Genomic DNA, 20,963 nt, shown 5'->3' with positions numbered 1-20,963 from the left:
CCCAGTGGGTACTTCATTTATTCACCACTTGTGTTTCTTCACCATCTGGCCATGAATCATGTGCAGTGTTAATTGCATAAGAACGTAAATTGCCCAATTAGGGTAACTCATATCCATAGTGTAGGGGCAGGTGGCATCGCTTAAGTGCCTACATCTGAGGGCCCCATGAATGTTTTGCTATGGGGCCCCATGATCTCTAGCTACACCACTGGTTAAGTATGTGCTGCAGGTACAACATAGAATGTAGGGGATATGTGGCCAGGACACTATCTGCATGGAGTTTGTATGTTCTCGCCCATTTGCAAGGGACTCCTCTAAACACTTCGTTTCCTCTCACATCCCAAGACACATTGGCCTTGATTCACTAACTGGCACTAAGCCGGTTAGTGAGCCTTAACACTTTGTGGGCGAAACCAGGGCATTAACCCCCCTGGCGTTACAATAAAATCGCCAGGGGGGCGGCGCAGCACTTTTTTAAAAATGTTTATTTTTTAAATCATGTAGCTAGCCTAGCGCTAGCTACATGATAGCCGCTGTGCAGCGGCATCCCCCCACCCCTTCCGATCGCCTCCGGCGATCAGAGCAAACAAGAAATCCCGTTCTGAACGGGATTTCCTGTTTGGCTTCCCCCGGGATGACATCATTGACGTCATGGCGTCTGGGGGAGTCCCGATCCACCCCTTAGCGTAGCCTGGCGGTGATTGGCCAGGCTGCGCAAGGGATCTGGGGGGGGGGGGCGAATCGGCACGGAGTGGCGGCGATCGGGTAGTACATGCAGCTAGCAAAGTGATAGCTGCGTGTAACAAAAAAAAATTATGCAAATCGGCCCACCAGGATCTGAGAAATCTTCCGCGGCAGCTTAGCCCGAACTCAGTTCTGGATTACCGCCAAGGGGGTTAAGTTGTTTGCGCCCACACATCGCACACAGCACCGTGCACTTCGCACACAGCTTGGTGCGCCGAAAACGTTGCACGATGCACCAGTGCGCCCGATGATGCGACCTTTAGGGCGCACTGGTGTGACGTTTCAAGGGCACTACATGCCCCATTTTTGTCGCATCGCGCAATATTTTTGGCTTACCGCCGTTTGCGTGCGGTGCAACGTTTTCAACGCGATATAGCTTTGTGCGCCTATTAGTTACGCGTAAAGCTAATTTTCGGGCACTAAGTGGCTTTTCACTCCGGCGCTAACAACAACAGTTAGTGAATCAAGCCCATAGTGGTAGGTTAACTGGCTGCCCTTCAAACTGGTCCTAGGCTTTGGTGGAGAGGTTATGCCTCATACACATAGCAGATAATTCATGGCTGAGGTGAGATACTTGCACACCATCTGGTAACTGAGAATCTAGCCTGTGTACAGCAGAATAATACAGAGAATAGTGTTATCTCCTGTAACCACTGTACTAAAATGAGCAATCCAAAGCTAGGTACATATGCTGGATGGCATAGGTGAAGGCAGCTGTTTCGGACAATCTCTGCAAAGAATCTATGTTTACAGGTGTCCCCCAACATCACATTAATGGATACCCGAGGTGACATGTGACATGATGAGATAAACATGTGTATGTACAGTGCCTAGCACACAAATAACTATGCGGTGTTCCTTTTTTTCTTTCTCTGCCTGAAAGAGTTAAATATCAGGTATGTTAGTGGCTAACTCAGTCCTGACAGGATGTGACTACAGTGTGACCCTCACTAATAAGAAATACCAACTATAAAACTTTCCGGCTTCTGAGAGCAGGAAAGAGATAAAAAGGGTAATTTTAGCTCTGGCATACTTCAATGAATGTGTCATTGAGAAAAAGCAATAAAACAGTAAACAAAAAGTAGATTTAAACATGAAGAGAAACTGTGGAATATCTTTATTAAGTCATTTTTAGGAGAAGGAAGATAAATAGAATTGTTTATTTAATTAGATTATTTTCGCCTCGGGAGTCCCTTTAACCTCCTGGGCGATAATCCCGAGCTCAGGCCCTGAGGATTTTTTCAAGCCCTAGTGGGCCGATTTGCATATTTCTTTTTGTTACACGCAGCTAGCTACCCGCCGCGTTAGAGGCCCCCCCCCCCCGCCTGAGACCCCGTGCACAGCCTGGCCAATCACCACCAGGCTGCGCTATGGGGTGGATCGGGACTCCCCCGTGCACCATGACGTGGATGACGTCATCCCGATCATCGCCATGGCAGCGGGGGAAGCCAAACAGGAAATCCCGTTCTGAACGGGATTTCCTGTTTTCTCTGATAGCCGGAGGCGATCGGAAGGGGTGGGGGGATGCCGCTGCACAGCGGCTATCATGTAGCTAGCGCTAGGCTAGCTACATGATTAAAAGAAAAAAAAAAATTAAAAAGTGCTGCGGCGCCCCCTGGCGATATTATTGTATTGCCCAGGAGGTTAAGATCCGGCACACCCAACCAGCCGACACCTGAGCCCAATTCTCTCCACGTCATCACTCCCGCTAGAAGCTACATTGTGCACTGCACTAGTGCCCCTCCTCCCCCCATAGCAACAGAACATGTCTGTACAGCACTCAGCCCTGATCTGCTGCCCAAGGGATTGAGTGACGATTACTGTGGGTGACAATCTTCGTGCTTGCACCTTAATGAGATGCTGCTATGTAGGGGTGTAACTAGAAGCGATCACAGTGGTGCCCAGAGCTGTGGGGAGCCCCAACTACTAACCTTCCCTTCCTCCGATACAGGGGACCATCCTTCAGAGCAGATGTATTTGTGGCTACACCTGTTATGGGTGTGAAGACCATGATGGCCACACTTGTTTTATGACCCTTGTGAGATGGGACCTCAGGGGACCAAGTGGAGACCAGGGTAGGGGTGTGAACATTGAGGAGGGCCCCATCAAAGTTTTTCTGAATTGTGATTACGCCACTGCTACTATGCTCTCAGGTGCTTCAGAAACAGTTATCAGGAATGATATGACCCTGTATGCTTACCAATAGCCAGAGGAAAAACAACAACAAGAGCAGTTTGTTGAGGGCTACAGAGTACATCTGTTGGGGCCGCAGCTTGCCAGAATGTCATTCTTTCTAACAATAAGTGCTGCATGGCTCTTACAAGTTCTTCCTGCTTGTGCCAGGAAGCTCATATGGGATAATACCGTGACCCTGGACTCGGATACATTCCACATCTGTCCGCTCTGGGAAAGCAGCAGAAAGATGTGTGAACTGAACTGAGAAACCAGATCTAGACTCCTCTGAAATTCCCTCTCCCCTCTCGCACATTTAAACATTCAGTAGTAGGAGAGAGCTGAGATGACTAGCATAAGAAGGGAATGCTGAGGGATTTATCTGGCTATAGAATATCACACATAAATTCCCTTGTCCACATACGTCTACTACTTTTGGAAAAAGGAATGCATGAACAAAATGTCTCTAATCTGCATCCAGGTCTAGCATTCACATGCTCTCTGTCACATATAATCTGCATAACTATAGTCCATTATTAAGAGTAATTTATTGTACATTAAGTAGAACTATATCCAAGATATGAACTGGTCATATATCATTAGCAGGCAGCAGCACTAGGTTTTATTCAGCTTACATTTAAGGTTAAAGGGTTACTTAGCCTGAAAAAAATGCAGTTTACCTGGGGCTTCTTGCCGCCCCCTGCAGTCATCATGTGTCCACGCCCTCCTCCCACGACCCTCCGGCCAGCAGCTGGGACCCCCTGAAAGCTGGCCGGTCGTGGCTACTGTGCATGTGGGCCCTGCGCCATGCACAGCATTCTGCACATGCCTAGTAGGGATTTTCCTGGACTTCGCAAGCGCAGAACTCTGCTGAGCATGGGGACGCAACGAGGGGACATGTGGCTGGCCAGCTTTAAGAGGGTCGCTGCTGGCCGGAGGGTCTTGGAAGGATGGTGCGGGCACAGGATGCCTGCGAGGGGCTGCATGAAGCCAGAGGTAAGTAAAACTGTTTTGTTTCTTTTTGCTTTAGAGTTTCTCTAAAGCGGACCTGAACTCAGAACTTTCTCTCCGTTCTAAAAGATAAGAAACAGCATAATAACCTTTAAAGAAAAACATTTCCTTGTTACAGCTGATACAAATCCAGCAATGAATCAGCAGTGTGTCTACTTCCTGCTTTCATGGAACTAAAAATAGGGTTAACATCCTGTATTTACAAATAAGCCGTTCTGCCAAGGCAGCCAGCTGACACATCTGAGAAATCAAATTACAACTTGTGATTAGTCTCAGATGAGGGGGGATTAGACATGATAAACTCTATAAATACATACAGGGTGGATTTCTCTATGTTTTACTTCTGTCCTGTGCAAGTGTTCAGGTCCACTTTAAAAAGCTAAAAAAAATAAACCTCTATCTTTCTGTCTTTTGGTCATGCTATTATGCCAGAGAATCTAAAGGTGCATACACATGTCTGATTTTATGCCTGATTGTCGTTCAAACCGGACGTTTTAACGACGACTTGTCATTCAAACAAAAAGTCGTTCAGACTCCTTGTACACACAGACAACAAAACTTTTGAAATGCTAATTACAGCTAATTTATATGTCGTTTGACTGGTCAATGGACTTGATAGAACAATGGACTAGATCAAATGACTGATTACACGACTTGTTGTTTGAAAGTGTCAAGCTAATAGACTTTCAAACAACAAGTCGTTTGTGCACATGTACGGACCCAACTGTCGTTTGAACGACAGTTAGTCCACGGATGAGTCAAAACTGCTGCTATCAGTCTAACGATCGTTCGTACACATGCCAAACTGTTGTTCAAAAGACCGGTTTGTACGACAAGTCTGTACTAATCTGTATACTAGTATGTACCCAATTGGTCTTAATTTGAAAAGTCGAATACATGTTGTATAAATATATATACATGGGGGATATGGTTAGGTGTCAGGTGAGCCAATAGTAGAATATCCGTAATACAACATTACCCATATTCAAACTATCAGCAACACCTGGCTCCCACATCAAAAGATGTCTGCTATACACGTACTCTAGTGGAAATTCACTGTAGCTATTCACTGGAGCTATAATGTAAATGAAAGGTCTCTTCAACTTATTTTTTCCTTCAGGAAGCCTATATGTGGTGTTAATGGTAAAAGAACAAAGGCAGAAACGGGCTTTAAATCTCTTCACTGTACACCATTGACAATCCTTCCACTCATCATCTCCTTCCACTTACACATGCTGAGCTACCCACAGAGGGGCATAAGTAACATCAGCTTATTTTAAGTCTGATGCAGCACTCTCAGGAGACACCTGCAGACTCTTTGTTAAGCCATACTATGTTAATGTCAGGAAGGAATGGTTGCTCCTCTCCTCATCTGTCACATCAGCTCACTAGCAATAAAAATGATTTCATTATACTCTGCAGCAAACCATGGATTACAAGAGCTGCCAAAACTTTTCACTTCCCCTCCTTGAGACTGATGCAATGGCACAATGGCTAGTGGTGTGAGGATATCTAGCTACACTCATACCTCCCAACTTTTTGAGATAAGAAAGAGGGACAATTTAGGACACACCCACAGCCACACCCCTAGTCACAGATACCAGAAAGGATTCAGTTTTAATATTCAGACTGCACTGATCCTCTCTCTCATCATTAGTTCTCCCTCATTTTAACATTTGAAAATAAGAAATATATTAATTTAAATAATAAAAATAACAATATATAACATATTTTTCGGTAGAAAAATACATATATTTACATAGATCTGTAGAGGGACCAATGGGGAAGAAAGATGGACAAAGGGATTTAGTTCCCAAAGAGAGACTGTCCCTCTGAAAGAGCTACAGTTGGGAGCTATGTACACTGAATGGGTCAGTACTGAGCCATCCTGCAAACCCTCACACACAGTATTCACCATCATCAACATACCTAACCAATGTCTGCCCAAAGCTTAGTTGGATAGTTAAGGGCTGGTTCACATGACACCGGCTTCCAGCGTTTTTCAACCCTACAGGGGGACACTAGACGCGGCAGTTAATTGACCCTGGACGCTACATGGTGTGCCCAGGGCTACCTCAAACGATAAAGAAAATCGGGAATCGAATGCTGCGTTTGCGCAAACACTGGTAAAAGCCCGGTAGAAATGTTTAATGATGAGTCCCAGACGCCAGCGGTAAATGTCCGCCAAGCGTCCATGTGAACCTGCCCTTAGATTGTTTTAAATGAGTGCCTTGCATAGTTCAATCGAAGGGGATGACACAGATCGATCATTTTTCAGAAGTCACTGGATTGGTCAAGGTGTGGATAGTGAGTAACAAGCTCCTGCTCTGTTCTGGTAATTGCTCATGCAGCAAGATAGAGAGTCTCTGGGCAGTTTGTACTCCACAAAGAGAGCACACATTCCAGGCAAGAAAAGCAATCTGAGCTTCCTGTCACTTTTGTAACGTCGTAGCTTGCTGTAGATTGGAATCAAAAGTCAGAACTGCAGTAGTAGATTTGTTTTTAATCCACTACAACTTGAGTGGTTCCCAACAGAGATGTGTTAAGGTGCCCATACACTACTCGATTTAGGGCATCCATATCTGGACGACTGGATCATAATGATCGAATCTGGCAGAGATCGATGGCCGCACGATCTGGTTTAGATTGATTGCCTGCCAGATCGATCAAGACAATCAATCCAGCATGCTGGAAGGATCTTATTCGAAAGGGCTCAGTCGGGTGCACGTTCAATATTCCAACGATCTAAGGATTCTACAGCCGGCCCCCGCTCTCCCACCTGGAAGCATGTCACCTATTCACTGAGCACCTCCTCTACGGTCTTCTCTCCATTGCTGCCGGTGGCACCTTTACCTGGCGTCCCATAAATGAATACATGGTTACAGAAACCACCGACGATGGAGAGAAGACACTACACCAGCCCGAGGGGAGACACATTACATGGGGGGAGGCTGCAGACCAGCAGGCAGAGGTGGTGGTGCTAGGATAATCCCCAATGGGTTCCATGCTAAAATCTATTGGAAATCTGTGTGCTACGTGTGGGCAGGTAATAGTTCCCTCTCTAATCATATTCGAACACAGGAATCCACCAACAATGGACCTCAGAGACTCCCGTTCCTTTGAATACAGAATTCTGCAGATTCAATCACAGAGAGATCAGATGGTCGATCTGATGGCCATCAAGAAGTGCATGGCCACCTTTTGGGGTCTTACATATGGGCAGCTGGAAACATAGTGTTCAGCAACTTTTCACTGATCTTGTTGATATGCTGGGTGCTTGCAGGCAGATTAGTGAAGAAGCAGTGCTTGCAAGCCAGCTTCCTGAAATTCTCTGTATTTGCTTCTCTTGATAATAGCATCAACACATTAAGCAGTACTTGCAATTTACTCCCAGTGTGCCACATTTAAGGGCCAAAAGTAGGTAGGTCAATGTATTATTTTTGAGATGTAGGAGCAACCATAGGGGAAAACCGGCAATTGCCCCAGGGTCACTGAGTGCGGCTTGGTCCCCCCAGGTCCCCCTCCCGGCTTGAGCTCCCCGGAGCTCTTGAAAAGTTTTTGGCAGCATATCAACTCACCTGTCCCAGCTGGTGTGCTGGTCCACTAGTCCTTGCTCTCTCATTTTTATCACCACTGGCCACATCTTCCTAGAGACCCGCAGCATATTACGTAATAACATGCATCCAGAGAAGAGGCGCCCCAGCGAGGATGAAGATGAGAGCACACAAACTAATAAAGGAGCACAACAGGTGAGTTGGTATGGTGGCATAAACTTTTCAAGGGGTAGCCGACTCAGCGGCCTTGGGCAGTGAAGTTGTTGGGGTGTGGTGGTGTCAGGAGGGCCCCCAGGTTACTTTTGCTCTGGAGCCCCATTGTAGCTAGAGCCGGCCCTGTGTGGGAGGACAAGAAACATCCAGACAAAATTCCCTTCTATAGGGAGAACATGCAAAACTCCATACAGAACCTGGGACTCTAGTGCTGCAAGGCAAGTGTATAAACTCATCATCAGGTAGTATATATGGGAAAATTATCAAGAAAAATCCCTCTATAGTAATGACAAAAAACAGCATTGTATGAGCTAAGTTTGTCAGACCATGATGTATTTACCGCCTACTGAAATCTATTCTGAGTTGAGTCCTGAAAATATCTATATAGCTCTTGCTTAAATAAATAATCTTCACATAAAACAAATATTGTAATTTACATGTAACTGATGTTCCTGCCAACTCTGCTGAAAAAAAACTAAGCTGCGGAACTCTTCTTTGACACCGTCAAAGCTTCCTTGCCTGATGCCCTGCACATGACGGGCATCCAAGATGTTTTAATCTATGTTCAAACACAGGATTCCACCAACAATGGACCTCAGAGACTCCCGTTCCTTTGAATAGAGAAGTCTGCAAGCGATTAGCTTATGAAATACTCATGAACTAAGAATGTTCTTGTATCAACATATTTCCCCCAAGCTCCAACATGTTTCCTATTACCAAAGCAACTGTTATGAGATCACTGTTATCAGGTACGAGGGTCACTTTCTTGATCATGCTCGGCTCCGGCCTACGTCGATCGCTGAGATCATGACTCTGCTGAGGACGTACAACTGTTTTCAGATTGCTTTTCCCATCCTAAACGCAGGCACCTCGTAAAGAGATAAAGCAGCGTGGAAAATTGGCAGCGTGCATAAATAGTTACCAGCCTCCATTTTTTTTAATGGAACAGCTGTTGAGATTTGGAGTAATGCCACATCAGTATTTTTTCTCGCCAGCTTGTGTTGCTCAAATATCCATGGAAATGGGGTGGATCTCAGGAGTCTCTATAGCTGGTGAGGGAACATGTTTCCCTAAAACGTGCTGCGAGCTGCCAAATCACATCATAATCATTCATATATAGTGTGCCATTTATTCAAGAGACTCCCCCCAAAGATGATTCATTCCTTGGAACGTGTATAGAAAAGAACAAGTTACCTGGGGCTGTGTGTGCGCAAATTTGCTAGTATATTTATGATCGTGTCCAATGGCAATGCCTTGCTAACTTCAATAGCAGAATTTAGATCATAAGTAGGTCCCCTGTGAGCAAGACTCTAAAATAAAGTTGAGAAGTATTCATAAGCCCTCTATATTCAAGAATGAAAAAGCATGGCAGAAATGACAAGCTATCTGATGAAGTCAGGAAAGCCAGAGGGTTACCCAGATCAAATGGTAACGAAAATTGTGCCGCATGAAAGAATATTTGTATAAGATAAAGAATATTTCTCAGTTGCAAAGAGTCCATCACAAGCTTTTGGAAGCATTATATTGCATGACATCAAGGGGGTAACTTTATTTAAAGGAAAATCCAATAGTTCTTGAGGCCTCAAAGAAGATTTTTACTGTATTTAACTTAATAAAATACCATATATATATTCAAATACAAGTCAACCTCGTGGATAAGTCATCTCCAATTTTAAACCCTCTTGGGCATCCCCTTGTATAACCAACTCCAGATCTAAGAAGGGGACCCTGCTCTTGTTAATTGTGGCAGTAAAGGCCATATTCATGGGATTGTTGCTAATATACGCCACAAAGTCATAAAAGGCTGCACACGTCCCAGACCAAAATATAAGGATGTCGTCCACATATCTGGACCACATCCTGAGTTGGCCGCGAAAGGGGTTAGCGTCCGTGTGGACATAGGCTTCTTCAAACCATGCAAGAAAAATGTTAGCATAGGTGCAGGAGACCGCCGTTCCCATGGCAGTCCCCGCCACCTGCCGGTACCATTTCCCGTCGAAAAGGAACGCGTTATGGGTCAACACGAAGGTAAGGCATTCACATATGAAGTCCTTATGATCACTGCTTTTGTCAGTCCTGTCAAGGAAGATTCTCACAGCTCGCACACCCAACCATATATATATTCAAATACAAGTCAACCTCGTGGATAAGTCATCTCCAATTTTAAACCCTCTTGAGCTGAAATTTTAATTGACTCAAGTATAAGTCTACCCAGCAAAGTTAATGGCCGCAATTCGGGCTCAGGAGGGGTTAATACTGCATACAGTATTGCAGCCGTATTTATTTGATTAGTCGCACCCAGGCTATGCATATACATAGGTTAGGATTTAGTTAATGTTAGGCCCCTCCCATGGAGAATCGACTTCTTCGCAGTGGGAGGGACGAGTACTTAATAGGTTGCATGCAAGCTGTTACAGGAAACTAACATCCTCCTCCAGTGGTAGACAGGTCATGTGTATGCTCGGTGTGTATTATATCCCACAAGTGGGGCTTGCACTCTTTTGCAGGTAGGCATTTGCCTGTTTTTAAGTAGCGCTGTTCATTTCCTTGCTATGTACTAATTTATTTCATTTTTTGGTCAGCTGCTCCCACTTAACAGCCATGCTTTTGGTGTATATGCAGAGCTTCTGTTTGGGTTTAAGGTGCGTTTGTGGTTTCTGGGGGAGCTCAGCGCACCTCTGATTGGAGGCCATTCGGAGGCGGCCTGGTGTTGCGCTGATCCACCTTTTGCGCAAATTGCAGCCGTATTGCAGCCTTTAACCCCTCCTCTCCCTTAAGAGCAGCCAATACCTCCTCCAGGCCTCCAAGTGCTGCAATTATTCACTCCCTTTTATGCAGCCCAGTATTTCCCCCTGCCCCTTTCCTTATTAATTGTTGTGGCCAGGACATTCAGACCTGTGTTTGCTTGGCACTTCCTTTCCTCAAAGTATCACTTACCTCTGAGTAAATTGCTGCACATGGGAATGTCACTATTAGTACAGACATTACTTCGTGTGCTCAGTGTTGCCCGTCACTCATGTATAAGTCGACCCCTATAATTTTATGAAGTGAATCAGACCTACATTTCTAGACTTTTACTCGAGTATATACAGTAGCTTATTTTTACAATATTCATTTATTTTTGTCCATTGTAAACTCTTAGTTCACCCTTGATTTACATTATAAAATTTATCAGAGATGGCAGCAGTGCATGTGAGGCAAAACTGTGCCTGCGTGGAAAGTATTTCTTCTGGTTCAAAGGTGCAACTCAAGGGAGTAAGGGCCTTGTCAGGGCCAAACTGAATCTGAACTGAGGCGTGCGCAGGGAAACGGAGGACGCAGTCTGCGTCATAAGGTTATTATGCAGACATGTATGTACACTTCTTAAAGTGGACCTGAACTCAAAACTTCCTCTCTATTTCCTGCTTTTATGGAAGCAGACTTAGGGTTAACATCCTGTGTTTACAAATTAGCAGCTCTACCGTGCCAGATGAGATTCTTGTGCTGGCACAGCTGAACAGATCAATTTACAGTGGTGATTAGTCACAAATGAGGGGAAATTAGACAGGCTAAACTTTCTAAATACACACAGGGTGCATTTCTCTATGCTTTTCTTCTGTCCTGTGCAAGAGTTTAGGCCCACTTTAACTACGCTTTCTCACCTTGGTTTTCCTTTAGGGGGGGGGGGTGGGAGAGGAGGGAATGGATGGGTGATGGGAGGGAATATCGTAGCAAGCATGCCTTCCTCCTGTATCTTCTGTATAAAAATTTGATTCGAGACAAAGGTCAAATTTTTCAAGGATTGGTTAAAGGAACCAGGGCCAATGGAGAGAGGAAAATAGACCACTCACAGATGTATGTACATCCAGCATGAACATCTCCCTTCTCACTTGTTTAGTCGATTCCAACTCTTCGTGACCATATGTACTTCTGCATGCCAGAAGTGTCTGTCAAACACAGCTTCTTTCTGTTAAAACGTAATTAGTGGTTGCTAGAGGTTACCACATTTTGCACCATCAGTTCATTCTCAGAGCAGCAGCCAACAATGGAAGGAAGTCACAAACATCTTCAAACAACTAAGGAGATTAATTTGACAATACAGGGATACAGCAGTTGCATAGGCATGTTCATAGCTTCACATATAATATCTATGCATCTTAGTCTCTGCAGTCCTCTTCTGTTGCCCTCAATATTTCCAAGCATCAATGATTTCTCCAAAGAATCTGTCCTTCTCATTATGTGTCCAAAGTACTTAAGTTTTAATAGTAGTATCAACCCTTCTAGTGAACATGCTGGCTTTATGTCTTTATGTATTGGCTCAGTAGCTTTCTCCAAACCCACAATTCAAAAGCATCAACGTTTCTAAGCATTACCCTATTTATAGTCCAACTTTCACAGCCATATGTTGGTAAGGTGACATCTCTATCTTTGTTGGTAAGGTGACATTTCTATACTTTAGTATCTTGTCCAAATTTTCCATAGCTTTTCTCCCAAGGAACCAGCATCTCTTAATCTCATGGCTGCAATCACCATCTGAAGATATCTTCGAACTCAGGAAGATGAAATGTGTTACAACATTTTTCTACCTGGATTGTTACCTTGCCGTAGTGAAGAGACTGCTTGTGTATCTCAATGAAGCAATGCTCTATATCATGTAGGGACCCCCAAGATGAGCAGGTCATTGCAGAAAGATCAAACTAAATACGATCCTCTGGAGAAGGTACTGGCAGCCCACTCTAATGAACTTTTGCCAAGGAGACCAAATGAGAATGAGCATACTTCTGTGCGGTTAAGTTAGTGTTGAGTGGCAGGAGAGGAGAGTTGTGTGGTCTGAGCAGTGAAGATTGAGCGGAAAATACAGTATTTTCCTGTTGATCATTTGTGATCAAACCACTGTACCGAAGATCACGTACTGCCAATGTACATTTCACATTAGAAGAGGTAAGATGAGGAACCAAGTTTGCACACTATGAACCTGCTGAGTATAAAGTAAAGCATACCACAATTACTGTGGTTAGCTTACCCATTAGACGATTTATAAAGTCAATGTTTACTTTAATTCTGACCAAGGTTTTAACAAACATTAAAGACGGACAAATTAAAACTCTTATTTACTCTGTGAATAATACAATCACTTGAGGCTGTTGTACTTATTCACGTACACATCCATCAGTGCGCTCGTCAACTTTTGCTTGTGGTTTTTGCTTAGTGAGTTATTGTCTATCATCTATAACCCTTAAACCTTGTTGTGGTTTATCTTAAATGTGTAACGCCAATCATACTTCTATGATTGGAAAGACAGAAACCATGGCTGATAAGTCTTTGTTGTAAATGTATTATTACAATGGTAACTTTGCTTCTTTGCCAATCCTTATTGAGATAAACATACCTCCTGAATTTCATCTTTCAAAATGTATCTCTACAGTGAATGGCATAAACCTGACAGCTCAGAACTGGTTTTAAAATGGCTTACTACATTTTGGTGACATAGCTTGGTGCTCTATTGTAGCATTCACAAATTGTTCTAAACAACTCTCGTTAACCCCAAAGGCAGTCATAGACATGGAACTTCAGTCTGCAGATAACAGGCCGGCAAGCACCTCACAAACACACCCAAGGCCAAACTTGTACTTTTTCTGCCCCTAAGCCAACTTCCTTATGGCTTTTCCATGTGCTGATACCCCCCTCACATTGCATGTGCAGCCCCCTTTCCCATGGGTAACATCCATGTCCTATTGTTCTCTTATGCATCTTTCTAATGCAGCAGCAGTTCCACTCTTCCACATGCTGTTCCCCATTTGCAGCCTTCCTTCTCATTTATAACTCCTCTTCCATATACAGCAGTCCTTCTTCCATTTCCAGCCTCCTCCTTGGGCAGCAGCTGCCTAAGGCCTCGACCTTTGTGGCCTTTTCAGAAATCAAGCCCAGAGCAATGGCTGCTGAAGGAGGACTTACAGATTAAAAGACTTTGACAGGGTGCTAATGCAGTTGTTAACTGGTTTGCATTCCATTCCAAGGTCCCTGATGTTGTTGACACTTTCACTGTATCGCTTTTGATTAGAGATGGGACGACGAATCCGGCGAATCCACGAATCCCTCGAATATTGGGAAATATTCGAGATTCGTGGATTCGAATCCCGACGCCATTTTCCACTTTACGAATCCGCCGAATCCCGACGCTGCATCGCCGCGCATCCGCCGCTCGCACTCGTCCTCCTCCGACCCGCGCCTCCTCCGACCGCCCCGCGCCTCCTCCGCCTGGCCACCCGCATACTTTGTATCAACTCACCCGTCCAGTGGAGCGCAGACAGAGCGGCAGACCTCTCGCTGACTTCCTGGTTCCCTCTAGTGACGGCTTTTACAATGACGTCATCAGTAAAAGCCGGTCCGGCCACTAGAGGGAACCAAGAAGTAAGGACGAGGTCTGCCGCTCTGTCTGCGCTCCACTGGACGGGTGAGTTGATACTGATGCAGGGGTGAGCGAGGAGGCACGGGGGACGGAGGAGGCCATGGGGGTGAGCGGAGGAGGCAGGGGGGGGGAGCGACACCTACCTACCTACCACTTTACCTACCTACCTGCCACTATACCTACCTAAAGGCCCCCTATACGTACCTACCTACCTACCGGGCACTATACCTACCTACCTACAGGCCCCTATACCTACCTAAAGCCCCCCTATACTACCTACCTACCACTATACCTACCTACCTACAGGCCCCTATACCTACCTAAAGGCCCCCTATATGTACCTACCTACCTAAAGGCCCCTATACCTACCTAAAGGCCTCTATACCTACCTACCTAAAGGCCCCCTATACGTGCCTACCTACCTAAAGGCCCCTATACCTACCTACCTACATACCTACCTATACTTAAGGCCTTATACCCTGCTACCTATACTGAAGGTCCCCTTAACTACCTACCTACCTACAGGACACTATACCTACCTACCTACCTACCGGCCACTATACCTACCTACAGGCCACTATACCTACCTAAAGGCCCCCTATACGTACCTACCTACCTACCTACCTAAAGGCCCCTATACTTACCTACCTACCTACCTAAAGGCCCCTATACCTACCTACAGGCCTCTATACCTACCTACCTACTTAAAGGCCCCCTATACGTGCCTACCTACCTAAAGGCCCCTATACCTACCTACCTAAAGGCCCCTATACCTACCTACCTACCTATACTTAAGGCCCTATACCCTGCTACATATACTGAAGGTCCCTTTAACTACCTACCTACCTACCGGCCACTATACTTACCTACCTACCTACAGGCCACTATACCTACCTAAAGGCCCCCTATACGTACCTACCTACCTACCTAAAGGCCCCTATGCCTACCTACCTAAAGGCCCCTATACCTACCTACCTACATACCTACCTATACTTAAGGCCCTATACCCTGCTACCTATACTGAAGGTCCCTTTACCTACCTAAAGGCCCCTATACCTACCTACATACCTACCTATACTTAAGGCCTCTATATACCCTGCTACCTATACTGAAGGCCTATATACCCTGCTACCTATACTGAAGGCCCATATACCCTGCTACCTATACTGAAGGCCCATATACCCTGCTACCTATACTGAAGGCCCATATACCCTGCTACCTATACTGAAGGCCCATATACCCTGCTACCTATACTGAAGGCACATATACCTTGCTACCTATACTGAAGGCCTATATACCCTGCTACCTATACTGAAGGCACATATACCCTGCTACCTATACTGAAGGCCCATATACCCTGCTACCTATACTGAAGGCACATATACCTTGCTACCTATACTGAAGGCCTATATACCCTGCTACCTATACTGAAGGCACATATACCCTGCTATCTATACTGAAGGCCCCTATACCCTGCTACCTATACTGAAGGCCCATATACCCTGCTACCTATACTGAAGGCCCATATACCCTGCTACCTATACTGAAGGCCCATATACCCTGCTACCTATACTGAAGGCACATATACCCTGCTACCTATACTGAAGGCCCATATACCCTGCTACCTATACTGAAGGCCCATATACCTTTCTACCTATACTGAAGGCCCATATACCTTGCTACCTATACTGAAAGCTACCAATATTGAAGGCACCCATACCTAGCTAGCTATACTGAAGGCACCTTTACCTCGCTACCTATACTGCGGGCAACTATACCACGGATCGCACAATTCGTATGTGCAGGATTCGTTAGATTCGGGATTCGAAAGGTTCGAGATATTCGAGAACCTTTTTAGATTCGGATCCGGATTCGGATTCGAAGAAATTGTGGATTCGTCCCATCCCTACTTTTGATACAGCAGTATTATTTAATTACTAACACCATATCAACTATCTATCTATCTATCTATCTATCTATCTAGATATATTTTCAGTACAATCTAGGCCAGTGCTGGGCAAACTATGGCCGGATATGGCCCGATTCCTCTCCTTCCTCCCTCCCTGCAGAGTTGCGAGATGGGTGAAAGGAAATGGCTAACTCACCTAATCACGGCTTCCAGCGCCAGGTCTCCTTGACCACAGCAGTGTCATGTGATTGGTTGACTCTCATTCAGATCTGAGTCCTGGCCACGTCCTGTCTGTCCTGTACCAGCCTACTCAGCTCATGCCCTTGTGGTCACCTTCATGTTTGCAAGATAATATTAGCATATGTCATTGAGATTCTTCATAATTAAAGTGTACCTGAACTGATGTGGCATGATGAGATAAATGTATATGTGTAAGTGTATGTACAGTGCCAAGCACACAAATAACTAGGCTGTGTTCCTTTATTTTCTTTTTGTGCCTGAAAGAGTGAAACATTCAGATATGCAAGTGATAGTTTCTCTCTAGTCGGACCTAGTTGGACTACAACATAACCCTCATTGATAAGGAGTTACGTCCATAAAACTCTTGCCTGGCAAAAAGCAGCTTCTGCTTGCAAGGAATAGATAAAAGGTCAGTAGTTCATAGATTGTGGTTCTAAACTCTGTCAAACTGTGTGAAAGACTGTATTATTCAGCTGATACAATAAAACAAACTAACCTTTTCAGCTTTTAAACAGAAAATAAATACGGGGGTTTCGAAAATAGTCATTTTTAGAAGTAGGGGGGGGGGATAGATGCAATTGTTTATCTCATCAGAATATTTTCAGCTCAGGTATATCAATTCACAAACATATGTACATTCCATGTATATCATGTGTGAGATTTTGCTAGAGGTGACCTTTAGGTAGAAGATGGGTTTCCGAATGAAATATAAGCAAAGGCTCATCAGGTTACAAAGGTCAGTGACCGGTGGGGGCATTTCGTTATCGCCAATAAAAACTATGTGGCTAAAAAGAAGAGAATCCAAAGAAAACAAACTCGGCATTAGAAGGGCATAGTGATATGACAGCTAACTCCAGCAGAGCCTGCAAGTCGACAACTGGAAATGCCAGCAAACTGTCCTGCAATGTGCTAAAGTTTTCACCTCACCCTGATACACCACGTTACTGGAATAGTAGAGGGCTATGAGGCAATGCTGCTGAATGTGAAAATACATGACTCTAGTTAGGAGGATGAACCTCTCAGTGTTGGGGAGAGGCAAACATTGCTAAGAGATTTTTGCTTCTTAGCTTCTTACATGTTGTGTATTTTCATTGGGAATAGGGATAAACAATGAGATGCAAATAATTCTGAGTTCATGCAGGATTATGTAAATTCTAGAGGAAAATATATGCGGCTTGAAAATAGACCAATCAATTTGCTGAGACTTGATTGGTACATTTTCAAGCTGAATACATTTGCATACAAAATGTTCATAATCCTGCATGAACTCTGAATTATTTGCATCTCATAGATCATCCCTAACTGGGGACTGCAAAGTACCGCGTCGCATTCTTAAAAGAGATGGCCTTTGCAGATTATCTCTTCCATCAGTCCACAAGGTACGACCCATAATGCATCACCACAGGACTATGGGCAGAGCCACCTAAACCATTTCTTTATGGCTTTGTAAGCAGGGTGAGCATCTACAGTCGTTGGCTTGTAGCACAACTGTAGCTTTTTGTATTACAATAATTTAGCAGTGAATAGTGCAAAGTATGGAGAACTGTGTCATGCTGTCAACCCTGGAAGCATGTTTATGCACACAGTGTCCCACACAAATATTTTTGTAAATATTTTATGTGATCGGGATACAGGAGAACATGTCAGCGTTACAGAAGAGTCTTTTCCATCTCCCCTGTTCTACCACTGGGTGGGGCTGTAATGCTGACACGGTCTCCTGGATCTCCGCCACATGTCATATCATATGATCGGGACCCAGAAGACCTGTTGGAAATTCAGAGCTGCAGGGGGGAGGGGGGGAGGAGAAAAGAAGCCGTCCAGAACAGGTAAGTATAACTGCTTCCTGCCACCCACTAATTTGGCTGAGATTTGCCAGCAAAGGTTCATTTTGCACAGTAGTCTTCAAACGAAAAATTTCCTTTGAAGCTGCTAATGGGTTAAAATTGATTCCGTGAATACACCCCTATGTGAGCATAGGTATCCTGAGAGAAACTGGGGTTTAGCCCAATAACCACACTCAAAACTTCTACCGCCATACAGGACTTAGCTATTACTGCAATTGGTATGTTTTCAGACACTTCTACAAAGCGTATATATGACAGTGTTCATTTAAATACTGAGGCTGAAAATGTTGTTACTATTGTGACTTTCCCTGCTTCCTTTGTCTGCCAGAGAGATACGTAAGGAGCGCACTTCTCTTGTGCAGACTAACCGCGACTGGCTGAAGTTACGGGACCTGCCCGGTACCGGAGAAGGCTGAGGATGGTGGCGTGGGAGCGATCCGTGCGGATGGGGCTGGAGGAAGCCCCCAGGTATGTATAAAACATTTATTGTTCATGGTCTCTGGTATACTTTCAGTTCTATTTTAAAATGAATCCCTCAAAGCTTACAATAACACACAAATAGAACTCCAGGAACTTAAACATTTTTTAGACTGGAAACGCAAGAGCTGTTTCAGCCTAATGCTAGGCTAATAAAAGTCTACGGCAGAGATTCCACAGGAGCGATTGCAATTTGCCAAAATCGTAATCTCAGTTCCTGCAGAATTTTCGGAGTGAATTCATTCAATGAATGCGGGGTTCAAAATTGCATCCCCTGAATTCCCCCCCCCCCAGAAATCACTCTGCTTTTAGTAGCAAAATTGCTCTAAAAAACGCTGGCATTTTTGAGAGTTATTTGTGATCTCTAGTGGACCTCAGGCCTAAGGCAGGTGCTAAAGGGGAGAGGCCTAATCAAACAACACATTAACACTTTGCATTCCAAAATTTGTAACACAGACCACAATAAAAACACCAATGCTAAAATGGAGGATCATATTTTTTAATTTTTTTTAAACCTACATTTTAACAATATTGTATTGTATTACTGTCTGTGTTACAAAGTGTTAATATTAGAATGTGTTCACAGTAATAGTAAACTGACACTATATTACAGATTACATCCCGAACCAACCTGGAATTGTTTATCCTGCTGCTGATACCTGAACCTGCCTCTGGGCCTTTTATAACTTCCTAGTCTGTCTGCCTCTAAGCAAGCCTGTCTTCTCCTGCTGATGCTCTCCAAGAGAGGACTCTGATCTTTAGGGGTACCATGTAGTAGCAACTTATGGGAACTATAGCCTCAGTTCCCTCCTGGTTCCTCCCACCTGATTAACAAGGATCCTCAAGTGTATCTAGATTCTATTAAAGCTGCCATGTTCCTCCTGATGCAAACACCCAGTAGCTGAAGCACATACACTTACCTCTGTGATGATGAAGAAATCATCACCCGGCTCTCCCTGCACAACAATTTTCTCTCCATCTTCAAACTGCACAGGTTCCAGTGCATCGGCCACAGTGAGGCGCTCCCACTTGTCCAATGACTCTGCAGGGAACATAATATATAAACAGTCAGGGTGACTGTAAGCCCCAAAGTTACTATAATTGTGTATAAATAATTTCTTGCATTATAGAGCTGCTCAAGCCACTAACAGGCTTGTCACCGAGTTAAGTAGATGTACGAACACGAAGCTTGTTGCCATTATGTACATACTGTAATAAACTGTTTTGGCTTCACCTGGATGTTATTCAACTTGAGTTAAGCCCACTGTTATTCTCATTTTTTAAGAATCTGTGAGGTTCTTGCAATGTAAAATCCTCATTCATTTAGAACCAATGGTTCAGCAGAAGACTTTATGCAGAGTTCTACCTTAACTTCTTGCTGACCACTCCATGCCAATTGGCTTGAATGGGGCGGCAGCCCCAGGACCGATCAACGCCAATTGGCATGAAGTCCTGGCGGCAGTGACTGCAGGGGATTGTGCACGCCGATGCGCACGCATCCCTGCTAGAATAACGGAGCTCGGCTCCGTCATCAGTCTCCAAGCGGCGATCACGCTTGTGACACGGCTGTCCCCTGGGAGGCACAGGAGCGATCGGCTGTCATAGGCTGATGCCTATGACTGCCGATCGCTGTCATTGGCTGGCGGGGGGAGGGCGGGGCAGGAACAAAAGAGCCCACCAACAGAAAGCTCTGTTGGTGGGCAGAAAGGGGGGGGGGGATCATTCCAATGAAACATCTTGCTAGAAGTAAGGTCAGCCCTCAGCTACAATTTATTCAGTCCAGAAGACGCCAGTTCCCAGTTCCGTGATTTTCCTAGCCTAAATAGAACATCTGTTTCTATGAAGTTTCAGGGTACGCCACAGAAACCCAAAACATAGTTTTGGGTTGACTGGCATGCTCGGTGCATGATACTTCAATCATAGAAGCCAATAGAAAGCTCATAATTTACTTGACACCTATAATCCACCCACAGCCCAACTACAGTGGGATATAACTAATTAACCAGTGGCGTAGCTAAGGAGCTCTGGGTCCCAGTGCAAGTTTCTCATTGCCCCCCCCCCCAAGCACTCTATACAAAACAATTTAGATGGCACATCAAAACCTGCCAAGGACAACCACAGAATCAGAGGAGCAAGAATGGGATGGGGAACAGTTTGTTAATGATCACTACTATTCAAAGCATCTATAGAAGTGATTATTATCAGCACAGGACCAATAAAGAGATAATACTGCGGTTGAGGGAGGGCCCTACAGGCCCCTTTGGCCCAAGCGACCCGATGCGGTCACAACCTCTGCAACCCTTATTGCTATACCCCTGTAATTAACACTTGTTAAGCTGAAGACTTTTACTGTATATAAGATGTATCCGTAATCCTATAGAGTTTTACCGCGTATTATTGCGTGTCACTGC

At 44.7% G+C, this 20,963-nt stretch overlaps 1 protein-coding gene across 2 annotated transcripts in view; it reads right to left on the bottom strand.

Moving 5' to 3' along the window:
• The window catches only part of PRKAR1B (protein kinase cAMP-dependent type I regulatory subunit beta), a 341,670-nt gene that overhangs the window by 31,452 nt on the left and 289,255 nt on the right, over positions 1-20,963 (bottom strand). For both annotated transcript variants that reach the window (XM_068244605.1, XM_068244606.1), the window contains one exon: positions 19,473-19,594. In XM_068244605.1, coding sequence (XP_068100706.1) covers positions 19,473-19,594 — 122 coding nt within the window. The remainder of the gene's footprint in view (positions 1-19,472; positions 19,595-20,963) is intronic.

Source organism: Hyperolius riggenbachi, chromosome 7, assembly GCF_040937935.1.
Source record: "Hyperolius riggenbachi isolate aHypRig1 chromosome 7, aHypRig1.pri, whole genome shotgun sequence".
Lineage (NCBI taxonomy): Eukaryota > Metazoa > Chordata > Amphibia > Anura > Hyperoliidae > Hyperolius > Hyperolius riggenbachi.
The sequence above is the reverse complement of the archived record's forward strand: the minus strand, read 5'-3'. Positions and strand labels throughout refer to the sequence as shown.